Source organism: Silurus aristotelis (genome assembly GCF_946808225.1).
Source record: "Silurus aristotelis genome assembly, chromosome: 16".
Taxonomy (NCBI): domain Eukaryota; kingdom Metazoa; phylum Chordata; class Actinopteri; order Siluriformes; family Siluridae; genus Silurus; species Silurus aristotelis.
This window is the reverse complement of record NC_139589.1, coordinates 20,609,850-20,635,363: the sequence shown is the minus strand read 5'-3', so window position 1 is coordinate 20,635,363 and position 25,514 is coordinate 20,609,850. Positions and strand designations below refer to the sequence as shown.

Genomic DNA, 25,514 nt, shown 5'->3' with positions numbered 1-25,514 from the left:
ATTTGTTTGAATGTAAAGTTTATTTAAAATTTAAATAAAGTTCAAATAAAATTGTTTAATATTAAAGCCCCTGGATACAAGAGGCAAAACCCAGGAAGCTCTATGTTTCAAGATAGACAAATCATTTGGTATTTGTAATGGATGCATTGATATATTATCTAGAACTATTTTTGGCAGCAGTGGCAAAGGGTTACTCAGTGGTTAAAATGTTTGACTTGTGATTAGTTAACATCCCAGCACCACGCTGCCACTGCTGGGCCCTTGCTCAAGGCTCTTAACCCTTAACTGCTCAGTTGTGTAAATGAAATAAGAGGATCTGCCAAATGCCATAAATGAAAATGCTGAGTGGCTAAAGCACTGGCTGACTGTTTTTAAAGGTAAATTCTTAAGCAAAACTACCTAATTGTATCTTGTTCCATACAGTAGACTAAGAGGATGTACTAGAACATCTAGAGGAGGAAAAGCTGAAAATGTTACAGTCCTTAATGATATCTAGATAGTACCTTGTGAATACTTGATAGGTCCTGTGCATCAGGTTTCTGCCTAGAAAAATTGCACATTGCCCTTTTAGTGGCTCTGTAATATTATTATTATTTCTTCTGGAAAGGTCAAATGCAAGGAGATTTCTCAGGAATGAGCATGTGTATGCGTGTCGCTTTTCGTGTATGTTTATTGCTTTTCTCCGTTACTGCAACCATGTGACCGGCTTTTTCACGTCGAAATCAAATAACTCTTACTCCACTGTGCATTTCATTAATTTAATAAATGTCTTGTTGTATTTAATGCTTTATGTAACATTATAATTTTTCCCGTTAACTACCGTTGTTGTAGTGTTTTTCTGTGTTTCCTTTCTGCAGTTGTGTCTGCTTCTAATGCTTTAAACTTTATCTGTGAAGCTGCTTACGTCTGTGCATTTCTGTGTTTTGTTCTCTGTACTCTTTTGTATATGTGCACATTTTTTATTTTTTTTTTTCGTATCATTTGCTTTCCTTATCAGATCACAACAAAGCGTGACCAGGTGGGGGCAGTCTTAATCTCTATAGTTACCCTTTAACCCTGTGACCTTTGTCTCCCAGCACTGCTCCCATTCGCACGTAATCAGCAACGAAACCCTTTAATTTCCTTCTGGTCCCTTTAAGACTCCATATACATGCCATGCAGTACAAGCAGTGCTATGATACTATTACTGCCATTGCCTACAGAGGAAACACATCCCTTCTTTTAATATTAAAGTCTGAGTGTCCTTACCATAGGAACCATTGTTTTTTTTTTTATAATAAAAAACAAGTGTGAATAATCACTCATATTCAAGTTATCAGTGATGTATTGTTATGACTCAAGGCGGAAAAGTGAGCCTTCCAGTTACAGGTAGTCCCCAAGTCACTATGGTTCAACTTGCGTTTTTTTTATCCCGATGACTACCGGCAGGCAACCATAGCAGCGCCTATAGTATACGGTACAATATGATGGGGACAATACCTTGTGAGATGCCTTACTTTCGCCAGGGGCCAGTTGTCTTGGTTTTAGAGCACATATTTTTTTGTGTTTTTGGTGTTTCAAAGCCCAACCTCTCTCCTTTTTATTCTCCTTTGGTGTTTCAGCTCTTGTCACTCTCCTTTCTTTCCCACCATCGTCACTGCTGGAACATACATTTATACTGTCAAATTTATACAGTATTAGTGTGAATTGCTGATTTGCTAAATTGTGTACTGTAATGTGTTAAATTAACAACAAATTACAGTATGCTATCCCTTACTGATCACAATTCTTAAAGACTCCTGGGTAGGCTAGGCCATGTCTCGACTTACGATATTTTCAAGTTACAATTGGGCCATCGGAACAGATCTCCATCGTAAGTCAGGGACTACCTGTACTCTGTTGTAAGGAACAAAATATGCTATTATAGCTTGCATGATGGAAAGCATTTGTTCCCACCATGTTTTGATTTGTTATTTGTTATAACACAGGAAATTGCCACCGGCAGCATTTTTTTATATCAATGAAGTAACACATTATGATACTTTTTACCTATTTATAGTTACGTTAAATGTTGTATATCTTGTCATATTCCAAGAAACCAGTTTCTTTACAATAAAAACACACGAGAAAATATAAGTTTTCACTAGAGCTGACTTTAGAGACTCCATTATAAACATTTTTGGTGTCTTGGAGCTCTCTGCTATTGTAGAAGATGAATCAACAGATTTGGATTAATCAGAATGAATGTTTCACAAATGCGATGGGTGAAACCACTGGAGGCAATGGGAGAATAGGAGCTGATCTTTGACACGCAGGAGTGTACAGGATTGATCAGTGTGTTTCCCCGAATGTAACGCCTCATTGGAGAGTACAAACGATCATTCACAACACTGAGCCATGCTACACCTGTTAAACTAGCAAAAAGTGCAACAAGCCCGGAAGTTTACCAGAGGACAGGGAATATTGCAGTTGGCTTTGTGTGACTTTTTGTTCATTGTGAATTCTTATATTATGGTAGTAATGCACAAAAAAAATGAAGGTTATCATTAGGCAGCAGGTGTTCATGTGCATGTATAACCCTATTAGACTCATTTTTTTATATGCATTTGTGCTTTGCATGATCATTAGAATACCTACAGACAGTTTAAAAATACACACTGAATCAGTTTTATTTTTCTTTCATCAATTCACTAATCTGGTGTGTATTTAGAAGAACACTAGAGTAATGCAGCAGATAGCTAGACATCTGTATGTACATTTTATAATAGTAATAAATAATCCAAAATAACTAAATTGGACAAAAAAACAAACACTTAAAATCGCAAACATTCTTTAAAAATACATCAGTCTAATAGGGTTTAAATCAGACCACCCTGCTTGTACTTATTCTTTCACAACCTTTCCCACATTTTTAAATTTCCTACCTTTATCTTATTTCTTTATCTTTATTCTCTACTGTCTTTTTTTTAAACATTGGAATAGTTACAACTTTTTATTTCTTTTATATTCTTTTTAATTTAAAAGTTATTTTTGTAAAAGATTTTTACATGTTAAGATATGTTAAGATGCAATTCTAGGACCTTCCTCTCACAACTTTTTTTTTTAATAACGAGTTATTTTTTCTTCTGTTTTTCATCCTCTGAGATTTTTCAAAATTATGCTTTGTAATTCATCTTTTTTTTCTGTCTCTCATCTTTGATATAAACCTCTTGGATGCTTGGGTGAATTAATTAGCTTTAACAAAAGGACCACTTTTCAAAATGTTTTTGGTCAATAATCTATTGATTTTTTTTTTTACTTTGGTTTCATGGGGATTATTCCTAATTAATGTGCATACATTTACTAACCAAAGTGTGTATGTATGCGTGTCTGTGTGTTGTGTAGGAGAATGCAAGCCTCTGTCTCTTTAGGCTACGATGTATATGCTCTATGTGCACTAACTTATTGATTTTGTAACACAGAGGGACCAAAGGCAAGGACATTAACACCATCAAGTCCCTCAGGGTCCTTCGAGTGCTTCGGCCCCTAAAGACTATCAAACGGCTACCTAAGCTCAAGGTAGTGTATGAGTATATAATCAATACTTCTTCTTCTTCTTCTTTTGGCTGCTCCCCTTAGGGGTCGCTACAGCCGATCATCCGTCTCCATACCCCCCTGTCCTCCACATCTGCATCTTTCAAACCAACAGCATTCTCCTATCGAAATACCCTATGTCCCTCCTCTGCACATGTCCAAACCATCTCAACTGTGTCTCTCTCACTTTGTTCCCAAAACGCCCTAAATGCGCAGGCCCTCTAATAAACTCATTTCTAATCCTGTCCATCGTCGTCACTCCCAACGAAAACCTCAACATCTCCAGCTCTGCTACCTCCAGCTCCACCTCCTGTCTTTTACTCAATGCCACTGTCTCTAAACCATACAACATCGCAGGTCTCATCACAGTCCTATAAACTTTCCCTTTCACTTTTGCAGATACTCTTCTATCACAAGTCACTCCTGCTATCACTCTTCTCCACCCACTCCACCCTGCCTGCACTCTTTTCTTCACTTCTCTAACATACTTTCCATTACTTTGCACTGTTGACCCCAGGTATGTAAGCTCCTCCACCTTCACCTCCTCTTCTCCCTGCAACTGCACCAATCCACTCCCCTTCTTCTCATTCACACATGTCTTACTCCTACTGACTTTCATATATAATCCATACTACACTCTTCTTCAACTTGTCATAAAGCTAATCAGTACTCTTCAAATGGAATCTTTCATTGTTATAATTCAGAGGTGTGAAGTCTCATGAGGAACAAGGATAATTCAAATTGTTCATGATAATATTGTGCAATGGAGGCTCTATTTCACAAACTTAAGACAATTACAGGTAAAAAATGTATAGTGGTGTTGGTGAATGTCCTTCCAGAAATGTTCGACACACAATATTATAGGTACAAACAGTTCAGAGGTATTTGTTTGGATGGATGAAAGGCATTATCTTTTAATAATTAGAAACCAGTTACCTGCAAAAAATTCAAAAATTTAAATAAGACTTGCACCACACCATGTTTTGATGTTTGATGTTTTAGTGGTAAAAACATTGATTAGTCTCCACTTAATATAGACTATAGTAGTTCTTCTGTAAATTATAATACAGTAGTACTATATAACTATATAACATGGGTCTCCAAACACCAGGCTGCAGACTGATACATGCCAATGGATTATGTTGTACTGGGCCGCAATAAATCATTAATAACTTTTTTACTGTTTATTTTAAACAATTTCTGGTCATACAGTTATTATTCCTGAGTTGAGTATTTGTGGACTGTTTTAAATGTATTTAACCACATTAATCGAGTACATTGAAAGAAACAGACTGTCGTATATAACATCCAAAATTTCAACCATAATTATACATTAAATGTTTAGATTTAATTGAATAAAACCCTCCTATTTACTGTGCATGCTAATGTGAAGATTGATGTGTATGTTACAGATAACCATTTTTCACACAAGCACAGAATGATAAAACATTGCATTTTGTGTTATAAGAACACTACGTTTTGCTTTCTCTGCGTGTGTGTGTGTGTGTGTGTGTGTGTGTGTGTGTGTGTGTGTGTGTGTGTGTGTGTGTGCACGTGTGTACACTTCTTCAGGCGGTCTTTGACTGTGTGGTGAACTCTCTAAAGAACGTGCTCAACATCCTCATTGTCTACATCCTCTTTATGTTCATCTTTGCGGTGATCGCTGTGCAGCTCTTCAAGGGAAGGTTCTTCTACTGCACAGACGAATCCAAAGCTCTTGAGAAGGACTGCAGGTGTAGAGGCACACACACACACACACACATTTGTAGCTGCTCTTTTTCTGCTTTAATGCAGTGATCTCTTTTTTTTCTTTTCAAAATGTAAATGAAAAACTTTTCACAGCTCACACACATCCTTCTTGCCAGAACAAAAATCCATTGCTTTCCATAAGACCTTTTCTACTCTGTACATCAGGGGTCAGTTTCTGGATTACGATGGAGGTGAAGTGGATGCCAAACCACGCCTATGGAAAAAGTACGAGTTTCACTATGACAACGTGCTGTGGGCTTTCCTCACACTCTTCACCGTTTCAACAGGAGAGGGCTGGCCAATGTGAGTACATCAGTGTTCTAGGCTTTGAAGGTCAACTTTGTGGATTTGACAAACTTGTCGTAGTGTTGTTTTTATTGTACCTACTTACATTTACACAAGCCCATACAGTGTTTTATTAATCAAAATACAAATCATATCTCAGAAATCTATGCTGTGCTCCACAGACACTGGGGGATTCGCTATGTAGAGGCATACAGTAATTGTGAGAATAGTTGATGAACTATATGTAGTATGTATAGTCAGGTCCAAAACACTGGGACTACTTAGATGTTTTATTATTTTCCAATTTTCTCATTTTGAATGCACTTTTCATTACAATTGTTCTTATCAGCTGAGCCTTATTAATAGTGAGAATTATTTTCTTCATTCTTCATAATTATTTTCTTAGTACTAGGTTTGTCCCTCTTTAAAAAAAAATTCACTCACTTTAAATCCGCTTTAAAAGCATTTCATGTTTGAAATATTGAAAGAAATTATACCACCAATCAGAAAAAACCTAGATAATCCCTTAGGCGATTTAATCCATCTGCACTTGTTAAGACAGATGTTTATGCAATTTGAAAATCTGAGTCTGGCATTTAAATGGGCTAGAGTATTAACTTGCTTGTTTTCTTGCAGCCAAAAACATTGTATTAACATCTGGATTATTTTATACCATATCGCTTTTGAATGCATAATTCTGTTTTTTCAATAATGTCAGCTTTGTCTACTCATTCAATTGTGTTATTACACTAAGAGTAACAGCTTACATAGTGCCTTGTTTAGTGTGTGTGTGGTATACTGTATACATGAGTTAAAATTTGTGCAATCAATATGGCTTTATGTTAGGAGACGTGGGAAGCGGTAGTTCAGTGGTTAAGATACTGCTGGGCCCTTATGCAAGGCCCTTATCCTGAACTGCTTAGTAGTGTTAATGAACAATTGTAAAAATTTTAAGTTTCTATAAAACAAAAACACGGATTCAAGTTTGCTTTTAAAAAAATTTGCTTTAATAGTTTGTAAAATTAAGTTAAGGCTTGTAACCCACGATTTATCATGGAATTGCATTGGCCACAGAACTTTTTGGTTCCAAGCCTTTTGTTTTTTACCCACCGTTGTTTTTTGTGTGTGCAGGGTGCTGAAGCATTCTGTAGATGCCACTTATGAGGACCAAGGGCCGAGCCCAGGCTATCGCATGGAGACGTCTATCTTCTATGTGGTCTATTTTGTGGTCTTCCCTTTTTTCTTTGTCAATATTTTTGTAGCCTTGATCATCATCACGTTCCAGGAGCAAGGGGACAAGGCCATGTCTGAATGCAGCTTGGAGAAGAATGAGGTACAAAGCACAGTCCAACACACTGGTAGCTGGTAGTCTGGCAGTCTCCGTATGTGATTGTGGTGACAGCTCTTTTCTGCTGTGCTCACGTTGCTGTGATAAATCTGCAACGTGATAAACCCTGTAGCAAATTTCAGTCCTAAGTAAAAGCAGGGGCAACACACCTGTCCAACAATATCCATTATATCTGAATACAGATTTGCACAGACTATTTTTCTTTTTATTGTTGGTATTATCTTTTCATTTTTGCATCCTTAGTAAAGGTTTTTTTTTTTCAGCTCTGGGGGAATTGGCTTATTATCAAGAAAACCATTAGCCAGTGGTATTAGCTGTTTAAACATGCTCTAAGAGGTTTCTCTGCTGGGTGCAGACGCTAGTTTGATGTTTGCTTTCTGTCTTTCACACTTTGATTAGTTTTGATTCCAAGAGCTCTAGGGACATCGAGCTGCTTCTCTGATAATTAAACAGTGTTAGATCAAGGGCCGATGTCAGGACCGATGCTGAATCCTGGCACAGTCCTGCAGCTGCCCTTAACGAGAAGGCTTACTCAAGTACCTTTAAGGCTTTGTGATAAGTAGATTCAAATCGGTTTTGTTTTCTTAACTACAGCGGGCGTGCATCGACTTTGCCATTAATGCCAAGCCCCTGACACGCTATATGCCCCAGGATAAGCACTCCTTCCAGTACAAGATGTGGAAGTTTGTGGTTTCAACACCATTTGAATATTCCATTCTGACTATGATTGCGATCAATACTGTGGTTCTTATGATGAAGGTAAGCCAATATTCTTATCTTAAATTTGTATTCACTTTCCTTATTTTCACATCTTTCACATTTTCAGATCTTTCACCCTTTCACCGTAATGCTTTTTTTTGCTGCTAACTAAGCCATGTGCCAAACTCATTTAATTATTTAGCTCATTTAATTATTGATAGTGCAGTACAGTGTATTTTTTGCATCTTTTAATAAAATATAGGAAGGTACAAACTTCAAGTATTAATTTAGAAATAAAGCTTCTACCAATATGGTTTTGAATAAATAAGTTCATTGTATCTCGACCGACTGTATGTAGAAGCTTTAATAATAACAATAATTTAACACTTCCTGGTCAAATATTAATAGTGGTCTATATTTTGTTCACTCACAAACCCAACCCCTTGGGCCAAATTAGTTTTTTTTCTAACAATCAAGCCACATTGATAAGCCCGTTCACTAATTATTGAAAGCACAGAATAGTAGAGTGCAGTTTTTGTCCACTCGACTGTCAGTTTGAAAAATGGAAAAGGAAAATTGAGAAGTATTGATCTAAGAGGGTTTTTTGACTTATTTATTTATGCATTCATGCATTCAACAGAAATGTTCTGTGCCAAAACGTTTCAAATTAATGCATATGCATTAACCAACAGAAAAATTAAGTATACATATATTCATATAAATCCATTTTGCAGTGCCAGCTAGGAAAAGGTTTGATTACAGGCATTATTAAGCTACATTAAAGTAACTTGAGAGCAGTCACTTTGCATTAATTTCTCAGTTAAAAGGGCAGCAATGCGCTTTTTTTTGGAATTCATAGTAACGCTAGAATCAGTCGAGACACAGCAAGAAGCTAAAAAGGGAAACTATTTTGACTTTTAAAACATATACTGTAAGTGCAGGGCAGTTCAGCTAAAAGCTGGCATATTTGTACTGATGTTTGTTAGTTGTTTTGTTGATAAAAATGCTTAATTACTTTGATTATTTTTTATTATGTATATGCTGGGGCAATTAAACATTTGCAAAAAGTCTATGTATTTTAACAGATTTCCTAAAATGAATTAATGTCTTGCTAATACACAGAAAAAGACACTCATATATTCATGGTATATTTTATGCTAGGAATTTATCACATTTAATTACTACCTGATTTAATAGCATTCTATAATATATACAATTTTAGTTCCCCCCCCCCAAAAAAAATCCCATTTTATGTATAACCAGCCCTTATGTATAAAATGGCTGCTGTTAATGCTTTGTCGATTTCAGTTCAGTAGTGCTTCGAACCCTTATGAGGACATGCTGAAGTGGTTGAACATCATTTTCACTGCAATCTTTACCCTGGAATGTGTCCTGAAGATTATCGCTTTTGGTCTTGTGGTAAGAAACAAACGAGAACACCAAGCACAATGAGTGGATTTTGGTCAGGTTTATTAATTTTATTAATAAACCTGTTTATTTATTAACAGCTTTATTGATCAGTAGGCCAAAAATAACCTCATGTATTGGAACTGCTTTTGACATGAGGGGCTGCAAATGGATTTAAATTACACTGGTTTAACCCTAGATACAGAAAATCAGTGTTCAGACTACAGAGTAAAATGCTAAACAAATAAATATACAAAATACTATCTGAGGCCAGTGTTTTATGCATAAATGACACTATTAATGAATCATATTAATTGCAAAGTATATTAACAATATTCAGATAATATGCTTGTAAATACTATAATATCACATATATTTAAAGTCTACAAGAAAAAGAATCTCAAGTATTTTTTAATAGATAAATGACCATATGAGCTATAAGTGTAGTTGTAAATGCTGTAAACTGTAGTCAAGGTCTCTTTACAAGAGAGCATTCAGAATAATGAGCAAGCGTTATAATTTTTTTTGTATTCTAACTAAAAATAATGAATGAAATGTTTGATGAAATTTTGTGATTTCGTATAATTTTATTTAGTATCCTGTAGCAACTTTAACTGTCAAAAAATAATATAAGAAAGATGATATAACATGCAAATAATAGGATGTGCTGGATCAAGGGCTATTTTGTACATATTTTAAACTATTTTATATTGTACATATTATCACATGTTTGTACACACTTATTTCATATTATTAAATTTTAGTGCTATTAACTTTTATTTATTCTTTTTGTTACTCTTACATTTCTTTCTTATTGCTGCTGGGATCTGAAAGCTACCAAACTTATGTTGTATCACCTCAATGATGACAGTATTTTATTTAATATTATGGGTGAAAGCCATACTGTAAAATCAAATTAAATTCTATGCATAAATACAGATTAATCTGGTCATCAAATTTGAACCTAGTCTTGGATGTTGTTTAATTAGAAGAAGAATTAGAAGAAGAAGAAGAAGAAAAAGGAATATCGTTGAAAGCGTGTGAACCGTACGATAATGATGGATACGCATAGGCACTAATAGTCCTAATAGTGACACATAAATCTGCACTTTCAGTGCCTGCAGCAGCATGGCCTGTCTCAAGCTCCATTTCCATCTAGTAGCCTCATTTGTTAAATGGCTCCAACCCCCCTCCTTACATGATGCTTTTACCTCCACCTGTTTGGAGCTGGCGCCAGATGGCGTGGCCTCGCTGCTGTTGTTTTAAAGAGCTCGGCAGCCACAATTCGACAAATCACTGTGGCATTCAGAAGAGACATGCAGACTTGACTGCATCTCCTGAACAATCATTACATCATAGATGATCCAATGTACAAAAGGTTACGCTGTATGTGTGTTCCTGTGGTTTGACCTCTATTTTGAAATATAATTTTTGAAATATAATTCTTGAAATATATTTTCTGGGCTTGATTTCTATTGATTCTAAATTTATATTATAGTAACAAAGTCTATTTGTTCCCCATTTCTTTCTGATCTGAATGGTTTCTAGAACTATCTGAGGGAAGCCTGGAACATATTCGACTTCGTAACAGTACTGGGCAGTATCACAGACATCCTGGTCACTGAAATTAAGGTAGGCAGTGGAGAAGGTTCATGCACAGGTTTTTTTATGGAGTACAGGATTGTTGACAGGATAGTTAAGGGTGTGTTTATGTTTGGGTTTTCAATGTTTTGTCTGTGTGTGTGCGTTTGTGTGTCTGCAACTTTCTCTTTTTCTTTGTGCAAAAATAAGTACAACAAGTTTGAGAAATCAAGATGGAAGAACACGATCAAGACAACGTCGAACGTCACCCAAGAGCTAAAATTGATTAAACACAAAGCAGTTTTAAACATGTGGATTTCCTTGCCAGCATGAACCTCGGAAAGGAAAAGCTTGCTGAAATGAAATGAGGAAGAAACCCATCCTCTAAATAAGTATAAATCAATAAATCATGAAATAGAGTAGAGATAAACAGTAGTATATTTGATACTAGAATTCTAGACTGAGAACATGAGTGCTATTATGATTACAGCAGCAGCTTTATGGTACTATAGTCTACAGTATTTAGGAGAGATTATACACTGATGCAATGGTAAGATTTGGGTTTTTGGAGCAAACGTACCCTTCGGTGCAAATCATAACAAATCTAATTAATCAGACTTACGTTTAACAAATGGCCAGCAGCGTAAGTCCTATTTCAAGTACCATCTTACTCACGTTCCCATTCAAATGCAGCAAATGCAGAAGACGAAATTCGACGGATGAAGCGTTGCAGTGCACGCATTTCCCCAATGAATGTTGACAGTCGCGTCTCAGTGTGTCAGAGTAGACTCTCGCCCCTCCTAATGATTTCACTGTCACTTTGTTTCCATGCTAAATCTCTGTTGGCACCTGTCCCCTTCTCTCCCAAATGGACTTCATAGACGGTAAGCGGCTTTATTTGTCCTGCTCTGCTTTTGTCCATCTGTCCTGCCCGTATATATGGATAATTGCATATTTGTCTGATTGATTTTAGGAGAAAATAGTAACATTGCCAAAAAATAGGCACCTTAGTTAAAATATCAATGATATTTACGTTTCCTCACTATGAGTACAGTAAATCAATTTAACAGAGGTTAATTAAAACTATTTCTAGACAGTGTAAATAACTCCTCAATATGCTTGTTCTTGTTCTTAATTCTGTCAATAGAATATGTATTTAAATCAATCAAAAAATTAGTTAAAATGTATAGGTGTATGATAAACAATCTTATATATGGTGTACTGTAATCTTATATTAGGGCTTGATAGGTAAATCTGACTAACTTCACTTGTGTTGGAATTGTGGTTTTGGGATATTGTTTAGCCATGTGCATGATTAACTGATCAGTAGATGCATAAATAATAAAATAAGAAACTGTAATAAAACTAAAATTAACTACAAAAAATGAATACAGTAATCCCCAGTTTATTGCTGTGGTTACGTTCCAAAATCGTCAACGATAAACGAAAAACCGTGATAAACGGATAAACCCCAAAAATGCAATTTAATGTATAGAGTACTGTACTGTATTAACATATTACTTCATTTTATAATTAATAATTATATTTTTATCAATAAATGTCATTATTTTAACATAACACTCCATAAAAACAATCCCCTGTACGTTTTTTGGACTATCATGCTATCCGCGAGAGACCAGGAGAATCAGCCAAACAAATGAATTATGTGGCAAATGCTATTCCGTGATAAACTGAGGGCGCGGGATTCAAACCCGTGGTAAAGCAGCGAATGAATTAATTTTATTACAACTTAAAAAAAAATTCTAAAAAGTTAATGTTGGTCTTGTGGATACACCATGTGAACATGCAAAATATTAATATTTAGTAATGGCCTTCATAATGTCCACTTACCGATTTCTCCTAAATCCTCGATTTTGCTAGTTCTTGTCTTTGCTGAAGCATATATAAGTTTTTTTCACACCGAGTTTGATTCTATAAGACCTAGGGTCATATTCAGAGTTTACTACTTAATAGTTTGATATTTATGGAAAGTTGTGTATATGTCAGAATCAGAATCAGGTTTTGCACATGATTAAGCCAGGTTTCTGGGCATTACATTAAGTCATGCAGGAAAAGATTGGAGCTTTACAATGGTTTATATTTATTAATAATTTTCATGTGTAGTTATTTAATTATAGCCTTGTATAGCAGTTTGACATATTGTGCTTGCATTAAGCTATCAGAAAGTGGCGCTGGACTGATCGCTCATACTAATATTGCAGAAGAGACATGTGTTTAAGTCAGAGGTCAGACTTGCACATTACTGCGACACTCTTCTTTTTTTGCAGGGGTTTTAGTCTGGTTTAGTATAAGGTTGGAATACCAATGTGTGCACTTTGATAATTAAAGCCTCAGTGCACAAGTGTGCAACTTAACCAAGCCTTATGCCAAAGTTGAGAAAAGCTCAGCATTGTATTATTTGTTATGTTTGTATGAGGGTTTTGAACATTTCAGGTTCTCCATGCATGCATGTGACAAGCATAGTGGGTGTCTTGTAAAGAGGCATGTCAGTCAAGCATACGAGGCCACGCATGTATGGAAATGACTAAAAAGTGCTGGAAATCCTCAAGTATATCATTTTCAGAACATTCATAAAAAGTGATTTGAAGACTGAGATTTTGGGAATCAGGTTTACTGCATGGAAAAAAACAATCACCAAATATTCTATATTGTCAAAAGTATGTCTATTTGGTAATCACTTGATTTCCTATTTCTTTCGGTTGAACATACTTATTGTTTTTTTAGCAACATTTTCCTGAACATCCATCACTACATTCTTAAGTCTTACTGCACATTTGTGGGAATGAACTTTTGGTTGGAATGTTGGTTTCTTGTTCTTTGAAACCAATCCAATATTAGCCACTACTCATAATTAAATGTGCATGATTTCAGCTCTTTATCTTTAAGATCCGTCATGTTTTCACGCAGTGTTACTGAAGTGCATGACGGAGGAATAATTTCTCCTCTAGAAATAAAATCGAAATCTTCTGATTTCGATTTTGGAAATGCTTGCTGAAATGCATAAATAGATTAAAAGGCACTGAGTGACCAGTAGAACTAAAATACAGGCTAATATGTTCTGTGTGGATTGTCACTTTCTCAGCAGAACAAGCTGATCAATCTTAGCTTTTTGAGGCTGTTTCGTGCTGCTCGACTCATCAAGCTCCTTCGGCAAGGCTACACCATCCGGATCCTGCTCTGGACCTTTGTCCAGTCTTTTAAGGTTTGGACCTTTAATATCAGTATTTATCAGATGCCTGAAATGCAAATAGGGCAAAAGGAGCTAGCTAAAATATATGCTCTTAGCAAGCTAAATCAGTTACATCAATGGTATTTCATTTTCTTTTGCTATCATTTTGAAGTTCTATAGACATTTTTATCACTGTAGTAAGAGTGCTATGGAATGATTTAATATTATTTGTTTAAAAATTATAAACATGAGCTGGACCTTTTAATTATTCATGATATTTCATGTTCTAATGTAAGTTATAGTTTTTTTAAATGATAATTATCATTATTTTATTCTATTTTTTAATTCTGCCATGTTGAGGAACTGAATGAGATATAATAAGATAAAATGTGTTTTTAATCATATCTCATTAGGATTTACCAAATACAAATACACAAGAAGGAGGATTTTTTATATAATTCAGTTTGGACTGAAGATGTTTATTATATATATATATATATATATATATATATATATATATATATATATATATATATATATATATATATATATATATATATATATATATATGTGTGTGGGTATTTAGAGTTAAAAGAGATGCAGACAGTGTAATTATTTTCTTTTCCAAGTATAAGGATAGCTCAGCTCACTTTGCTTTATGCACAGTATATATACGGTATACACCTAAGGCTAGCCTTAATTAAATTTTAGATTTAAAAAAAATCTATTTATTGTCTTGTAGGCACTTCCCTACGTGTGTCTGCTCATTGCCATGCTCTTCTTTATCTACGCCATCATTGGGATGCAGGTGAGTGCTACTCCAGCATTTGTTGATTACATACTGTATAAAGGCACTTGATGTAGTGGTTATTATTTGAAAGTATTTTACCAGGATAAGCATTAGCAGTAACACAAGCCATAGGATGTCACAAAAAAAGGGTTGCTGGCTGCAAAGCAAGAAAATATCAAAACAGGAACCTCATCATAATTCATACAATTTATTTATTCATTAACTTCAAATTCATGTTCCCTGTAAAATCCAGTATTTTCCACTGTAAATCACAGGTTTTCCTTTTTTTTTTTGCTTTGTAACCCATTAAATCCACTGATATTGATTGTATTTGGCTACACATTAACTGTAGTAATTGAACAATTTGCTTTATAAGTTACTGAAAAATAAGCCATTACTCATTATTACCGGGCAGTGAATCCAGCTACAGCTTCAATGTTTCCATAATACTGTATCAAGTAGAGCTTACAAGGCATACAGTATGAAGTTTCACCAGTTTAACTAGCCTGTATCAGGTTTTGTTTAACTGGATACATTAATATATTGAATAGAAATAAAAAGCACTTGTCTTTATTTGGCTGTAAATAGCCTTTTTTTTAATACCTCCATTTTTAAAGTGTGTTCTTCTGTACTAAAATAATATCGTCTGGATAATAATTTCAATGGAGCCAATTAATGAAATAATGAGGATGTTACTACCTCCATTGGCTGTACTTCATTTCAGACTGAATGAAATTAAGAACATCTTGCTTATTGCTTTCTGGAAGCCTGCTGTTCAGTCGATTAGGCAGGAATTGTAAATCAATGCTCATTGCATTTCAGGATAGAGAGAAGCAGTGTAATCACTGAACTGTATAAACACCCGTATTCTGAGAAACAGGACTAAAGGCTTACACACAAGACAAAGCTATGCGTGAGGTGTGAACATTTGGGAATAAAGAGCAAGTAAACAGCTTATTATATTGACAATATACTTCTCAGATGAAGATATCAGGAAATATTCGACTTTGTGTAAGCGAACGCATCTTGGTAGCAAAGCTACTCCAGCAGGGGCACAGTCTCCTCAATCTAATTGATAGCCCCATGCTTTAAGTTTGATTGCTCGTTTAGCAGGGCACAGGCAATCTCCTGCATTGTGTTTGAAACTAGGCTGCCTGCCATTCAGTCAGTTAGGATGCGGTCGTATATCAATGCTTAATTGCATCATATGCAATGAGAAGAGCTGCGTAATCAGTGGGATGTATAATCACCCGTATGCTGAGGACTGAACCCCATTTACTTAATTATAATTCATCTATAAAACGTTCGCTCTGCTTTTCAACCTGAGCAGGTCTCCCGTGCAGCCAAATTCTTTGTACGTTTGCATGTAATACTGTTAGATTGGTTAGTGTTTATTAAAAGCTGCGACTCTTTCAGGAAGGCGTTGAATGAAATTTATTTTAACAGCACCTACATTGTGCTATTTACTTTCATTTAACTTTATAGTATATCAATTGAATGCTGTCCTGGAATTATTTTGAATATGGGTGTGTTTTTTATTAAAAAGACTTCACATCTTCTAAAAAAAAAAATAAATAAATAAAAAAATTATTAGTAATTTTGGTTTTCATTGTGCAAGACAATAAGCTAACAAGCACGTGCTAGTCATCAACAGCAGGAAGCAATAACAGTAAACCGTGGCAGTTACACAAGCATATTAAACATATTGAATTTTTGATGTAAGCTAGCCACCTACACTTTACAGACAGGAAGGATTGTGAAACACCTGATCATAAGATTCGTATGTGCTTTTTGATCATCCAATTTTATAAATGGTCCCCATTTGCACTTATAATAAGCTCCACTCTTCTAGGAAGATGTTAGACCAGATTTCGGAGTGTGGATGTGGAGGTTTGTGATCATTCATGCACAAGAGCGTTAGTAAAGTCAGATATTGATGTAGGTGAAGTGAGGAGGCCTGGGGTGCAGTCATTAAGGTGTTTAATAGGGTTGAGGTCAGAGCTCTATACTGTAGCAGCACATTAACACATATCAGAGCTGTCGCAATGGAAAATGAATTGACACGCAACAGTGTTTAGATCAACTTACAATGTACATAAAAAATGCAAAAACAAATTCAATTATTGATATACATATGCACAAGTCAATAATGAACATATAGCTCATATCACAACAACGAAACAACATATTGACAATATCAACACGACAGCTGTAGTAGCCGTGCTATTTCGGTGCATATCTCCTGTGGTCTCAGCTACATCCTACGTCTCAGCTATATTTTAAGATGAGAAACTGGAGAATGTGTCTTGGCCTACAGGTTGTGTGAATTATTTATGTAGCCCCTGCAGCTGTTTCAGTGTAGCCTCAGTCTTGTCCAGCATATTGAGATGCATGTAGATCCTGGCTGTCCTGTCATAAACAAGTCCTGTCTTTGCGTTAGGTGTTTGGAAACATCGAGTTGAATCACGACTCAGCGATCAACCATCACAACAACTTCCAGACGTTCTTTCAGGCACTAATGCTACTTTTCAGGTAAAAAAAACCTCTGTACTCTGTATTCGAGAATGTGATTCGGTACCATATTCTAGACCCCATTTCGTCGAAGGTGTATTAATATACCTAGAGTTCTGCTTGTGTTTTGTGTCTCAACAGGAGCGCCACGGGCGAGGCGTGGCAGGAGATTATGCTGTCATGTTTGGGAGGCAGGAAATGTGACGTGCTCTCAGGCTCGAACGACAACGGGTGTGGCAGCGATTTCGCATACTTCTATTTCGTCTCCTTCATCTTCCTCTGCTCGTTTCTGGTTTGTACAAAACTTTGTCCTTTGTACAAAACGCTTATGGCTTTTTACTACACTCGCAATTAAATTAAGTTGTTTCTAGTCTTCTTAATTCATGCATTTATTTCTTTTATTTAGACCGTTATTTTTTGAAGCGTATCCCATTGATGAGACCAAGTGATACAACATAATACTTAAATTGTCAACACATTGCAAATTATTGATAGACACTCCTTTATTCGTCCTTCTTTGCTCCATTTCAGATGCTGAATTTGTTTGTGGCTGTCATCATGGACAACTTTGAGTACTTGACACGAGATGCTTCCATCCTCGGACCTCACCATCTGGATGAGTTCATCCGAGTCTGGGCGGATTACGACCCTGCCGCCTGGTACGTGTCACTCACAGACAGTCTGTCGTTAAGAAAACTTTAGTGTCCCTGTCAAAACTGTAAAACTAAAAGTAAAACAGCAGGGATATGTCATTGCTGACGCACCTAAAGCTGACGTTCCGCAAGACAGTTTAAAGATTCTTTTCTCTGTCAGCACTGAGCACTTAATCCAGCTGTACTGAGCCCACATGGCTTTACATAGGAGAAAAAGTCTCAGCAATGTTTTTATTCAAACTCTGTATGCATTAATTCTACAAAGCTTCTGTATCAAATGCATTGTGGTTTAACTCGCATCTGTTTCTTGCAGCGGAAGGATACGCTATATGGATATGTACAATTTGTTACGTGTCATTTCGCCCCCTCTTGGCTTAGGAAAGAACTGCCCTAATAGGGTGGCTTACAAGGTTTGCAAACCTACACACTTCCCCCTACGAAAGGGCAGTGCTGTAGTGTTAATCAACACCCGTAAAAATCCTCTGGTTAATACTATTGAATGATTCACGACCATCCCTCCCTTCTTTTCACTAATCCAAATACCGGTAACCATGGAAACTACAGGAAACAAAGCCACGCTGCATACCGAGTCACGCGTCTCATGATGATTCTTTATATGCTTAATGCACATACGAATTCTCTGAGGGCTGTATTTATAATCACTATACATTCATAAATGTTCAATTATAATTGCGCTTCAGCAATACATATTATGCAAATATAAAAACACATATACAGTATATATATATATATATATATATATATATATATATATATATATATATATATATATATATATATATATATGTATATATATATATATATATGCATTTATACAATTAAATTAAATTGTATAATATATAATTTTTTTTTATTATTTTATTAACACATTTACGATTTATGTAAAAAAAAAAAAAAAAAAAAAAAAAAAATATATATATATATATATATATATATATATATATATATATATATATATATATAAATTTTCATTTAATTTGACAAATTTAATGTACTGTAGCATTTATTGCATACACAAAATGTGAATATGATTCTAATTAGATTTGCATGATTAAAAAAAATATATTATTTGTTAAATTATGTTTTCATTTTATATATATTTACCTACTGGATAGGGAAATGCAGATTGAATCCGACTCTACCTTCACAATGACAATAATTGTTGTGTATATAATATAATAATAATTCCGTTATTAACCTGATTATAAGATATATTACAAGATTATTGTCTTCTTTGATGGTTATATACAAGAATTGTATTGTATTTTGCAGTTAATAATTTTATAACTATCTTATTATAGCAAGCATTCATGCTAAAAATTCATAATGCACTATGAATATGGCTAGATAGATAGATAGATAGATAGATAGATAGATAGATAGATAGATAGATAGATAGATAGATAGATAGATAGATAGATAGATAGATAGATTATATATTATTATATATTATATATGAAGATGATAATGAACTATATGGAATAAAAAAAAAATTGAACTCATCATAACAGTGTGAGCTTTGTTCCTGTTGATCTGCCTGGTTAATCAACTCTTAAAGCATGTCATGCAGAAAGAAAAGGACAAGGCTGTTGCCCTGTTCACCATCTGACCCCCGTTCTCTTTTTTCCACCCTTATTACGTGAGCCAAGTTTCCATTTTTGCATCCCAAATTCATCTGTGATCATTCTTGGGCAAAGATGGTGTCTCACAGCCACATTCTTCCCCCTCGAGCAATAATAATGACTCTATAATGACTGTTTCTCCACTCTGATTATGTTTTGTATTTTGTTTTCTTTCATTTCTCTACCATTTCTATTTCTCACCATCCTTCCCTTTTGTGTGATCTTTGACTTTTAAACTGTGGCTGCCACCTCTGTGAAGTGGGCGCATATCCTACCTCGATATGTACGAAATGCTACGTCACATGTCCCCTCCGCTAGGTTTGGGAAAGAAATGTCCGTCACGAGTTGCCTACAAGGTAGACCCGCCCTCTTCCTGTCTTTACTTTTTCTCAACTTTTGTGTACGTGCTCTTCGCTCAGTGAATAGTGTTGCTGTCAGGCTTCCTGTGCTGTCGGTGTCTCGGTGCTGTTTTTGTTCTACGTGCTGTGTACTTTTTGGCTTTGCATTAATGTGCCCTCATAACTGTGCTCGTGATGAATTGTCATATTGCGATAAACCTACAGTTGATTAAAAAATTTCATTAAAACAAAAGCAAAAGAAAATATTTAAATATAGATTGGCATGATTATTTTGGGAACATTTTGTATGAACTAGTTTTAAAGCATTTATGCTTCATCATGAGGCAGCAGAATACAAGCGAAAGAAATCGCTATCTGTCCAAATCAGTATTGCTCCATTAGCTCCAAGCAACAGATCCATGTTGCATCATAGGGATTCCAATTGAGGGTTAATGCATTGTTGTAAAATTCAGTATAATATATTTTTTTTTAATTCTCATAGATCTATATTGAGAGTTCTGTCCTAAATGCTCATTGTGAGGAGTACATTTTGATGTAGCTAGCATCAGTAATCAGACGTAGCATCAGGCTTAAGTGCTAGTTATATGACAGTAAAACATATGGTTGTGATATCACAAATATGGTTTGTTATTTCGAATTCATATGTAATTGTACTAGTCTTTGTATATTTTTAAAAAAACTTCTATGCTAAGAAAAAGAAATGGTCTACTTCTCCAGTCTGTATTTTCAATCCTAGATTGCACTTTTTCTGCATTCTATTGAAAATCCCCATCTCCAAAAATCTACAAAGCGATCATTTAAATCGTCGTCTGAATGGGGAGCACAACGTTAATTGTGCCTCAGTATGGAGAAGCTTCAACTGAATTGGTTGAGATTAGTGACGATTTGTTCATGAACGATTCGTTCATTTTGTACCAGTCTTTAATGTGACTCAGCAGAACGAGTCTCAAAAAATAATTCATTTTCTACTGGACATTAATCATTGCAAAGCATCGCAAAATGTACAGAAATGTACAGGAAACAGAATTGAGTAGTTTACCTCAGGATTCTTGACTCTAATCGGAGTTGTTCTTTCTTTTATCACATGACTCCCATAGATGTTATGCAAGTAGATATACATATATGAATTATAACTATAAAAATGTATAACTACAGTCAAAGTTTGTGTATTTAGACATATTGGGGGATCTGCTTATAGAAAATTTGACATTTTATTTTATTTCTGAGTAAAGGAACGAAATGAGTTAAATGACTCCAAAAACAGATTCAAAGAGCCAAGTCAATGAAACGATCCGATCTTCCCATCACTAGTTGATATTCGTTGATATTTTTTATTCACAAGACATTTGAAGAATGCCAAGCAAACAATTGCTAAGGCAAAAATATGATCTAACAATTGTTTTGCTTTATTGTGTTACGTTCTTTTAATATTTAAAGCTGAATAGTCTGGTGATTATTGATTCAAAGCAGGAAACGAAGACTGTGGTCATTCAGTCCAGAAACACTTGTCAGTAATTTGGTACAGCTGCGACTTCTCTAGACAGCAGCCTTTGGTCATCTATCTGCCCTAGATTTATGTGTGTGTGTCTGTCAGGCAGCTCTCCACGGTGTTGGCTTGGTGTTCTTCAAAGTGTTTGTGTACACACCTCTCCCCGCCCTCGCTTTAGAGAAGTGAATTGATTGGGATGAAAGGGGGGGAAAAAGAAAGTGTGCTGTAAATGTGTGTTCAGTCAAGCGAGATGTGCCACCCCCTCCCCCGCCATCCCTCCGAATGAACGCACACACATAAATCGCGCTTTCTTTCTTTTTTTTTCCCTTGTTTGTTGTTGTGGAAACACCTTCCCAGGCGGGCCTGAGTCTAATAAAGGCGGCACTGGACTGTCTGCTGCTGTCTGCATCTCCCTGTTCTAATCACCATGTAGCCACACTGTACACTCGTGTCTCCTGGTTTTCTGCTGTCTGAGTAACCTTTAGTTGTGTTACACAGTATATGTGTCTTTGTTGTGACCGAATACGAATGCATAATTCAGAGTAAACGGGTCATGTTTTCCAAACAAATACAACCAAAGATATGAGTAAAAAAAGGTCATCAGGTTTGGATGCTGGTGGCGGTGTCGTTGCTGTTGGTGATGATATGATTGTGACCAGAGGTGTATATCAGGGTGTACTGTACTGTAGATACTGAGGGAAACACCATAAAAGTCACGTGAGCCGGAGGATTTTACTTTCACGTAAGGATTTGAGGCTCATGGGATTAAGGAAATACTGCGTTCATTGACATGCGAGTGAACAAGGTATTTACGTTTTTATGATGCATTTGCAAAGTGTATTGATTCATCTATAGCATCTGCAGTATGTGGTTGGGGTCTGAAGGATTAGTTTGTTATATAATAAATGATTCAACTTGTTCAAAATGGTTGTAGGGTGGTATAATAAAAAAATAATAAATACATACATTAAATTTTAGGGGGTGGGGTTAAGAGGCGCATGGGGGGGTTTAGGGGATATGAATATATGTCATATATATATATATATATATATATATATGTATATATATATATATATATATATATATATATATATATATATATATATATATATATATAATATGTCATTATGTGTGTATTGTTTTTTGATTGTGTGTGGATCCGTTCTTCTCTTCCTTGTCTCTGTAACCTTACTCCTATGTGACAACAGAATTCTCTTCTCCCCCACCTCACTCTATCGTATCTTTATTAAAGTAAAAAAAGGCAGTCATTATTAGCAAACCTCCCGCATTCTTCCTGCATTTAAATTGCTCGATTTTGCAATCCATCCCAGGCTGTGAATGTGAAACATACATGGACAGCAATCTGTGGCCCGTGTGGGCAGCTGTGTTTACACAGAGTGCGATCAAGTGCTCTTTTTAATGAAAGAAGCCTAAATCAACGAGGCCCTGATCAAGTGCCCATTGTTTTGTGAATTGAACTCGCAAAAAAGCATAGGGTCAGGTTTCATAAGACTAGAATTTGAAGCTTGAGATGACTAAATATGTGATGGGGCAGATGCACTGTCCATAGTATGTCATGCATGCACAGCTTTTCCAGATTGCTTATGAACGAAATACTCATACATACATATGCTGCATGATATCATTTTTTTTTTTTTGTCATCATCTCTTTTATTTATTTTTTTCTTTCAAATGGACTTCGGAGTCATGTGATATGCTGGATTTGAGAATAAGAACTCACAATTCTATAAAAAAAATTATAAATTAATAAATATAAAATAAATAAATATTTAATCTCAGAGTGTTTTCAGCCAGCATGACACACACTCGGTTGGAGGAATATGTTAAGCATTTTCCTTCAGTCTGGTCTTGTGCACGTGACCTTGATTTTATATACACCTGTCTGCAGCGCTTGGTGAGGATGAATATGCCCATTGCTGATGACAACACAGTCCACTTTACGTCCACGCTGATGGCTCTCATACGCACCGCCCTGGATATCAAACTGGCATCAGGTGCGTGCTCACTTCATGGCCGCTCAGCTCCGCAGTGGTACATCTTTGCTTTTCCCAGCTCCTCTAACATTTGACGTTCACGACACTTGTTCAAGCTCACGTATCTAGCCTTCATCATAATATTATGATGAAGAAGTCAATAAAAACACAATCCTTGTAAGAACACAATTCTTGTCTTTAAGGTGTTCTTGCCCAGCGTTTATGCGACGCTGACTTGAGGAGGGAGATTAATAAGGTGTGGCCGAGCCTATCTTCAAAAACTGTGGACTTGCTGGTTACACCTCATAAACGTAAGCCTGTTAATATCACACCGATTAAATATGGTAACCTGAAATATGCTCAAGTGTTCTGTAATGCACTAAATAATCCGAACCTTTTTGATTACTTTTGTGTGTATTTGCTGCCCTCTAGTGGCGTGTAATGCTAAGTTTTACTCTCTTTGCTCCTCATTTTTTATTTCTGAACCCATGTAGTCACAATGAACCCTTTTTATACTACGGCTTTCCCAATTTGGGAAAACTGTATAACTCTTTGTAACAAAAAAACTAATTTATTTGCTTATACTTTTTTATAGTATTTTTTGATGGGTGGAACTACAAAAAGTGTTTGGAGTGAACAACTATTCATAAATATTCATATCTTTATTTACATTATTTAGACAAAAGTATTGAGACACTTGACTTTTTTAGCCGTATGTGTATTTTTTTTTTCCCAATCTGTTACCACAAAGTTGAAGGCACCCAATTGTAGGATTCAAGAGTCAAAAAGCTTTTATTGTCATTTCAGCCATATATTGCTAACACATTTCACAGTGAAATAAGATAAGGTTTCTCCAGAACCCTGGGGCGACATAAAACAACATAGAGCTACATCACACAACATAGAGCTACACAATAGAACACAGAGCTAAGCATTTTAACAGCAACCATGTACATGAACGAGGGAAGATATTACTCATACTGTAGGTCTGAAAAATATTCACTTACAAACCATTTATGACCACCGTCTATGTTAATTGGTTCTACAATATATAGTCAGTCCATTTACTCCATATCAAAAACTAAATCTTTCATCTTGGTTCTTAAAGCAAAGGAAAGCTTTTTTACAATGATCAATATACTCCACAGATGTGGGCAGTCCAGGATTTAGCTGCTTCTTTGTAATTACTTTTCTACTGGCTGGCAAAAGAATTACCGTTAATCTACAGTCAACTCCCGATAACTCGCGGTTTGTGACTTGCGTCTCGGAAAATTTGCAGGTTTTCATTTGGAACAGCAAGTTGCGGATTATTTTAAAATTCGCCGTAGCCGCAACATTCTCAACACATGGCTGAGCTTGTAGATTTCAATTTTTATTTTGCACAATTTTCCCCAGTCTTCATCTGAAATATGTAGATTTCCCTCTTTGGGCATGTAAACATTTACAGTATGTACTTAAGTGATGTAGCTGAGGTTAAGGGAACGGTAAGATTGTATGGTATGCTTATAGTGATGGTACTTCCATTGATTTGATTTAATTGAACTCACGTGACCTTTCTCTTTCTTTGAGCCTTAACTGCTACTGAATGAGGTCATATAACTACACAGAAACATGCCACACCTCACATCGTAACTTCTCCATGTATATCAGATAACGAGCTGACGGTTGGGAAAGTATATGCTGCGCTGATGATCTTTGATTACTACAAGCAGAACCGGGCCAAAAGACTCCAGGAGCAGCAGCCCACTTCAGGCACACTGGTACTCCACACATACACATTTTAGTACAACACAAGCGATCAATCCACTGGACTCGTGAACAAATCTATCATTATTATATACGATTGTTTTTAACAGAGATGTCTGTATTTAAAATACATTAGAAGGAATTGCGGCCTGGAGGCCTCTTCATTGCTTGAACCATAAAACTGTGTTGAGCACCAGTAAAGGAGACCCATGCCCTCTCTCCATCATTAAACGTTTATTAAAGGCTCTGGCATAGAGAAGTTGATGTTAAATCTCTAATGATTTTAGATGTTTATCTAATTTATCAGTTGTTACAGGGAGAACCTGGTTCCACAACTCCAACTGACTGTATAATCACACACTTCAGTGCTCATGATATTTTTCACTGTCCAGTGTTTGTTATGGTTTAATGATTTATAATCACACACTTGGTGTGACCCAAATAGGGGTGGGTTCTGTTTTTGAGTCTGGTTCCTTTCAAGGTTTTTTCCTCATACCATCTAAGGAAATTTTTCCTTG

At 35.7% G+C, this 25,514-nt stretch overlaps 1 protein-coding gene across 7 annotated transcripts in view; it reads left to right on the top strand.

The window, feature by feature from the left end:
- Positions 1–25,514, top strand: part of cacna1bb (calcium channel, voltage-dependent, N type, alpha 1B subunit, b) — a 130,046-nt gene that overhangs the window by 96,077 nt on the left and 8,455 nt on the right. For 4 of the 7 annotated variants that reach the window (XM_083563926.1, XM_083563927.1, XM_083563929.1 and 1 more), the window contains 16 exons: positions 3,441–3,537; positions 5,125–5,285; positions 5,467–5,604; positions 6,718–6,919; positions 7,529–7,693; positions 8,942–9,052; positions 10,589–10,672; positions 13,725–13,844; positions 14,554–14,619; positions 17,042–17,133; positions 17,254–17,404; positions 17,644–17,771; positions 19,668–19,764; positions 23,166–23,271; positions 23,454–23,561; positions 24,901–25,010. In XM_083563926.1, the coding sequence (XP_083420052.1) occupies positions 3,441–3,537; positions 5,125–5,285; positions 5,467–5,604; positions 6,718–6,919; positions 7,529–7,693; positions 8,942–9,052; positions 10,589–10,672; positions 13,725–13,844; positions 14,554–14,619; positions 17,042–17,133; positions 17,254–17,404; positions 17,644–17,771; positions 19,668–19,764; positions 23,166–23,271; positions 23,454–23,561; positions 24,901–25,010 (1,936 nt within the window). Of the gene's footprint in view, positions 1–3,440; positions 3,538–5,124; positions 5,286–5,466; positions 5,605–6,717; positions 6,920–7,528; positions 7,694–8,941; positions 9,053–10,588; positions 10,673–13,724; positions 13,845–14,553; positions 14,620–17,041; positions 17,134–17,253; positions 17,405–17,643; positions 17,772–18,078; positions 18,176–19,667; positions 19,765–23,165; positions 23,272–23,453; positions 23,562–24,900; positions 25,011–25,514 lie in introns of all 7 variants that reach the window. The other 3 variants (XM_083563932.1, XM_083563930.1, XM_083563931.1) reach the window with 3 other exon arrangements.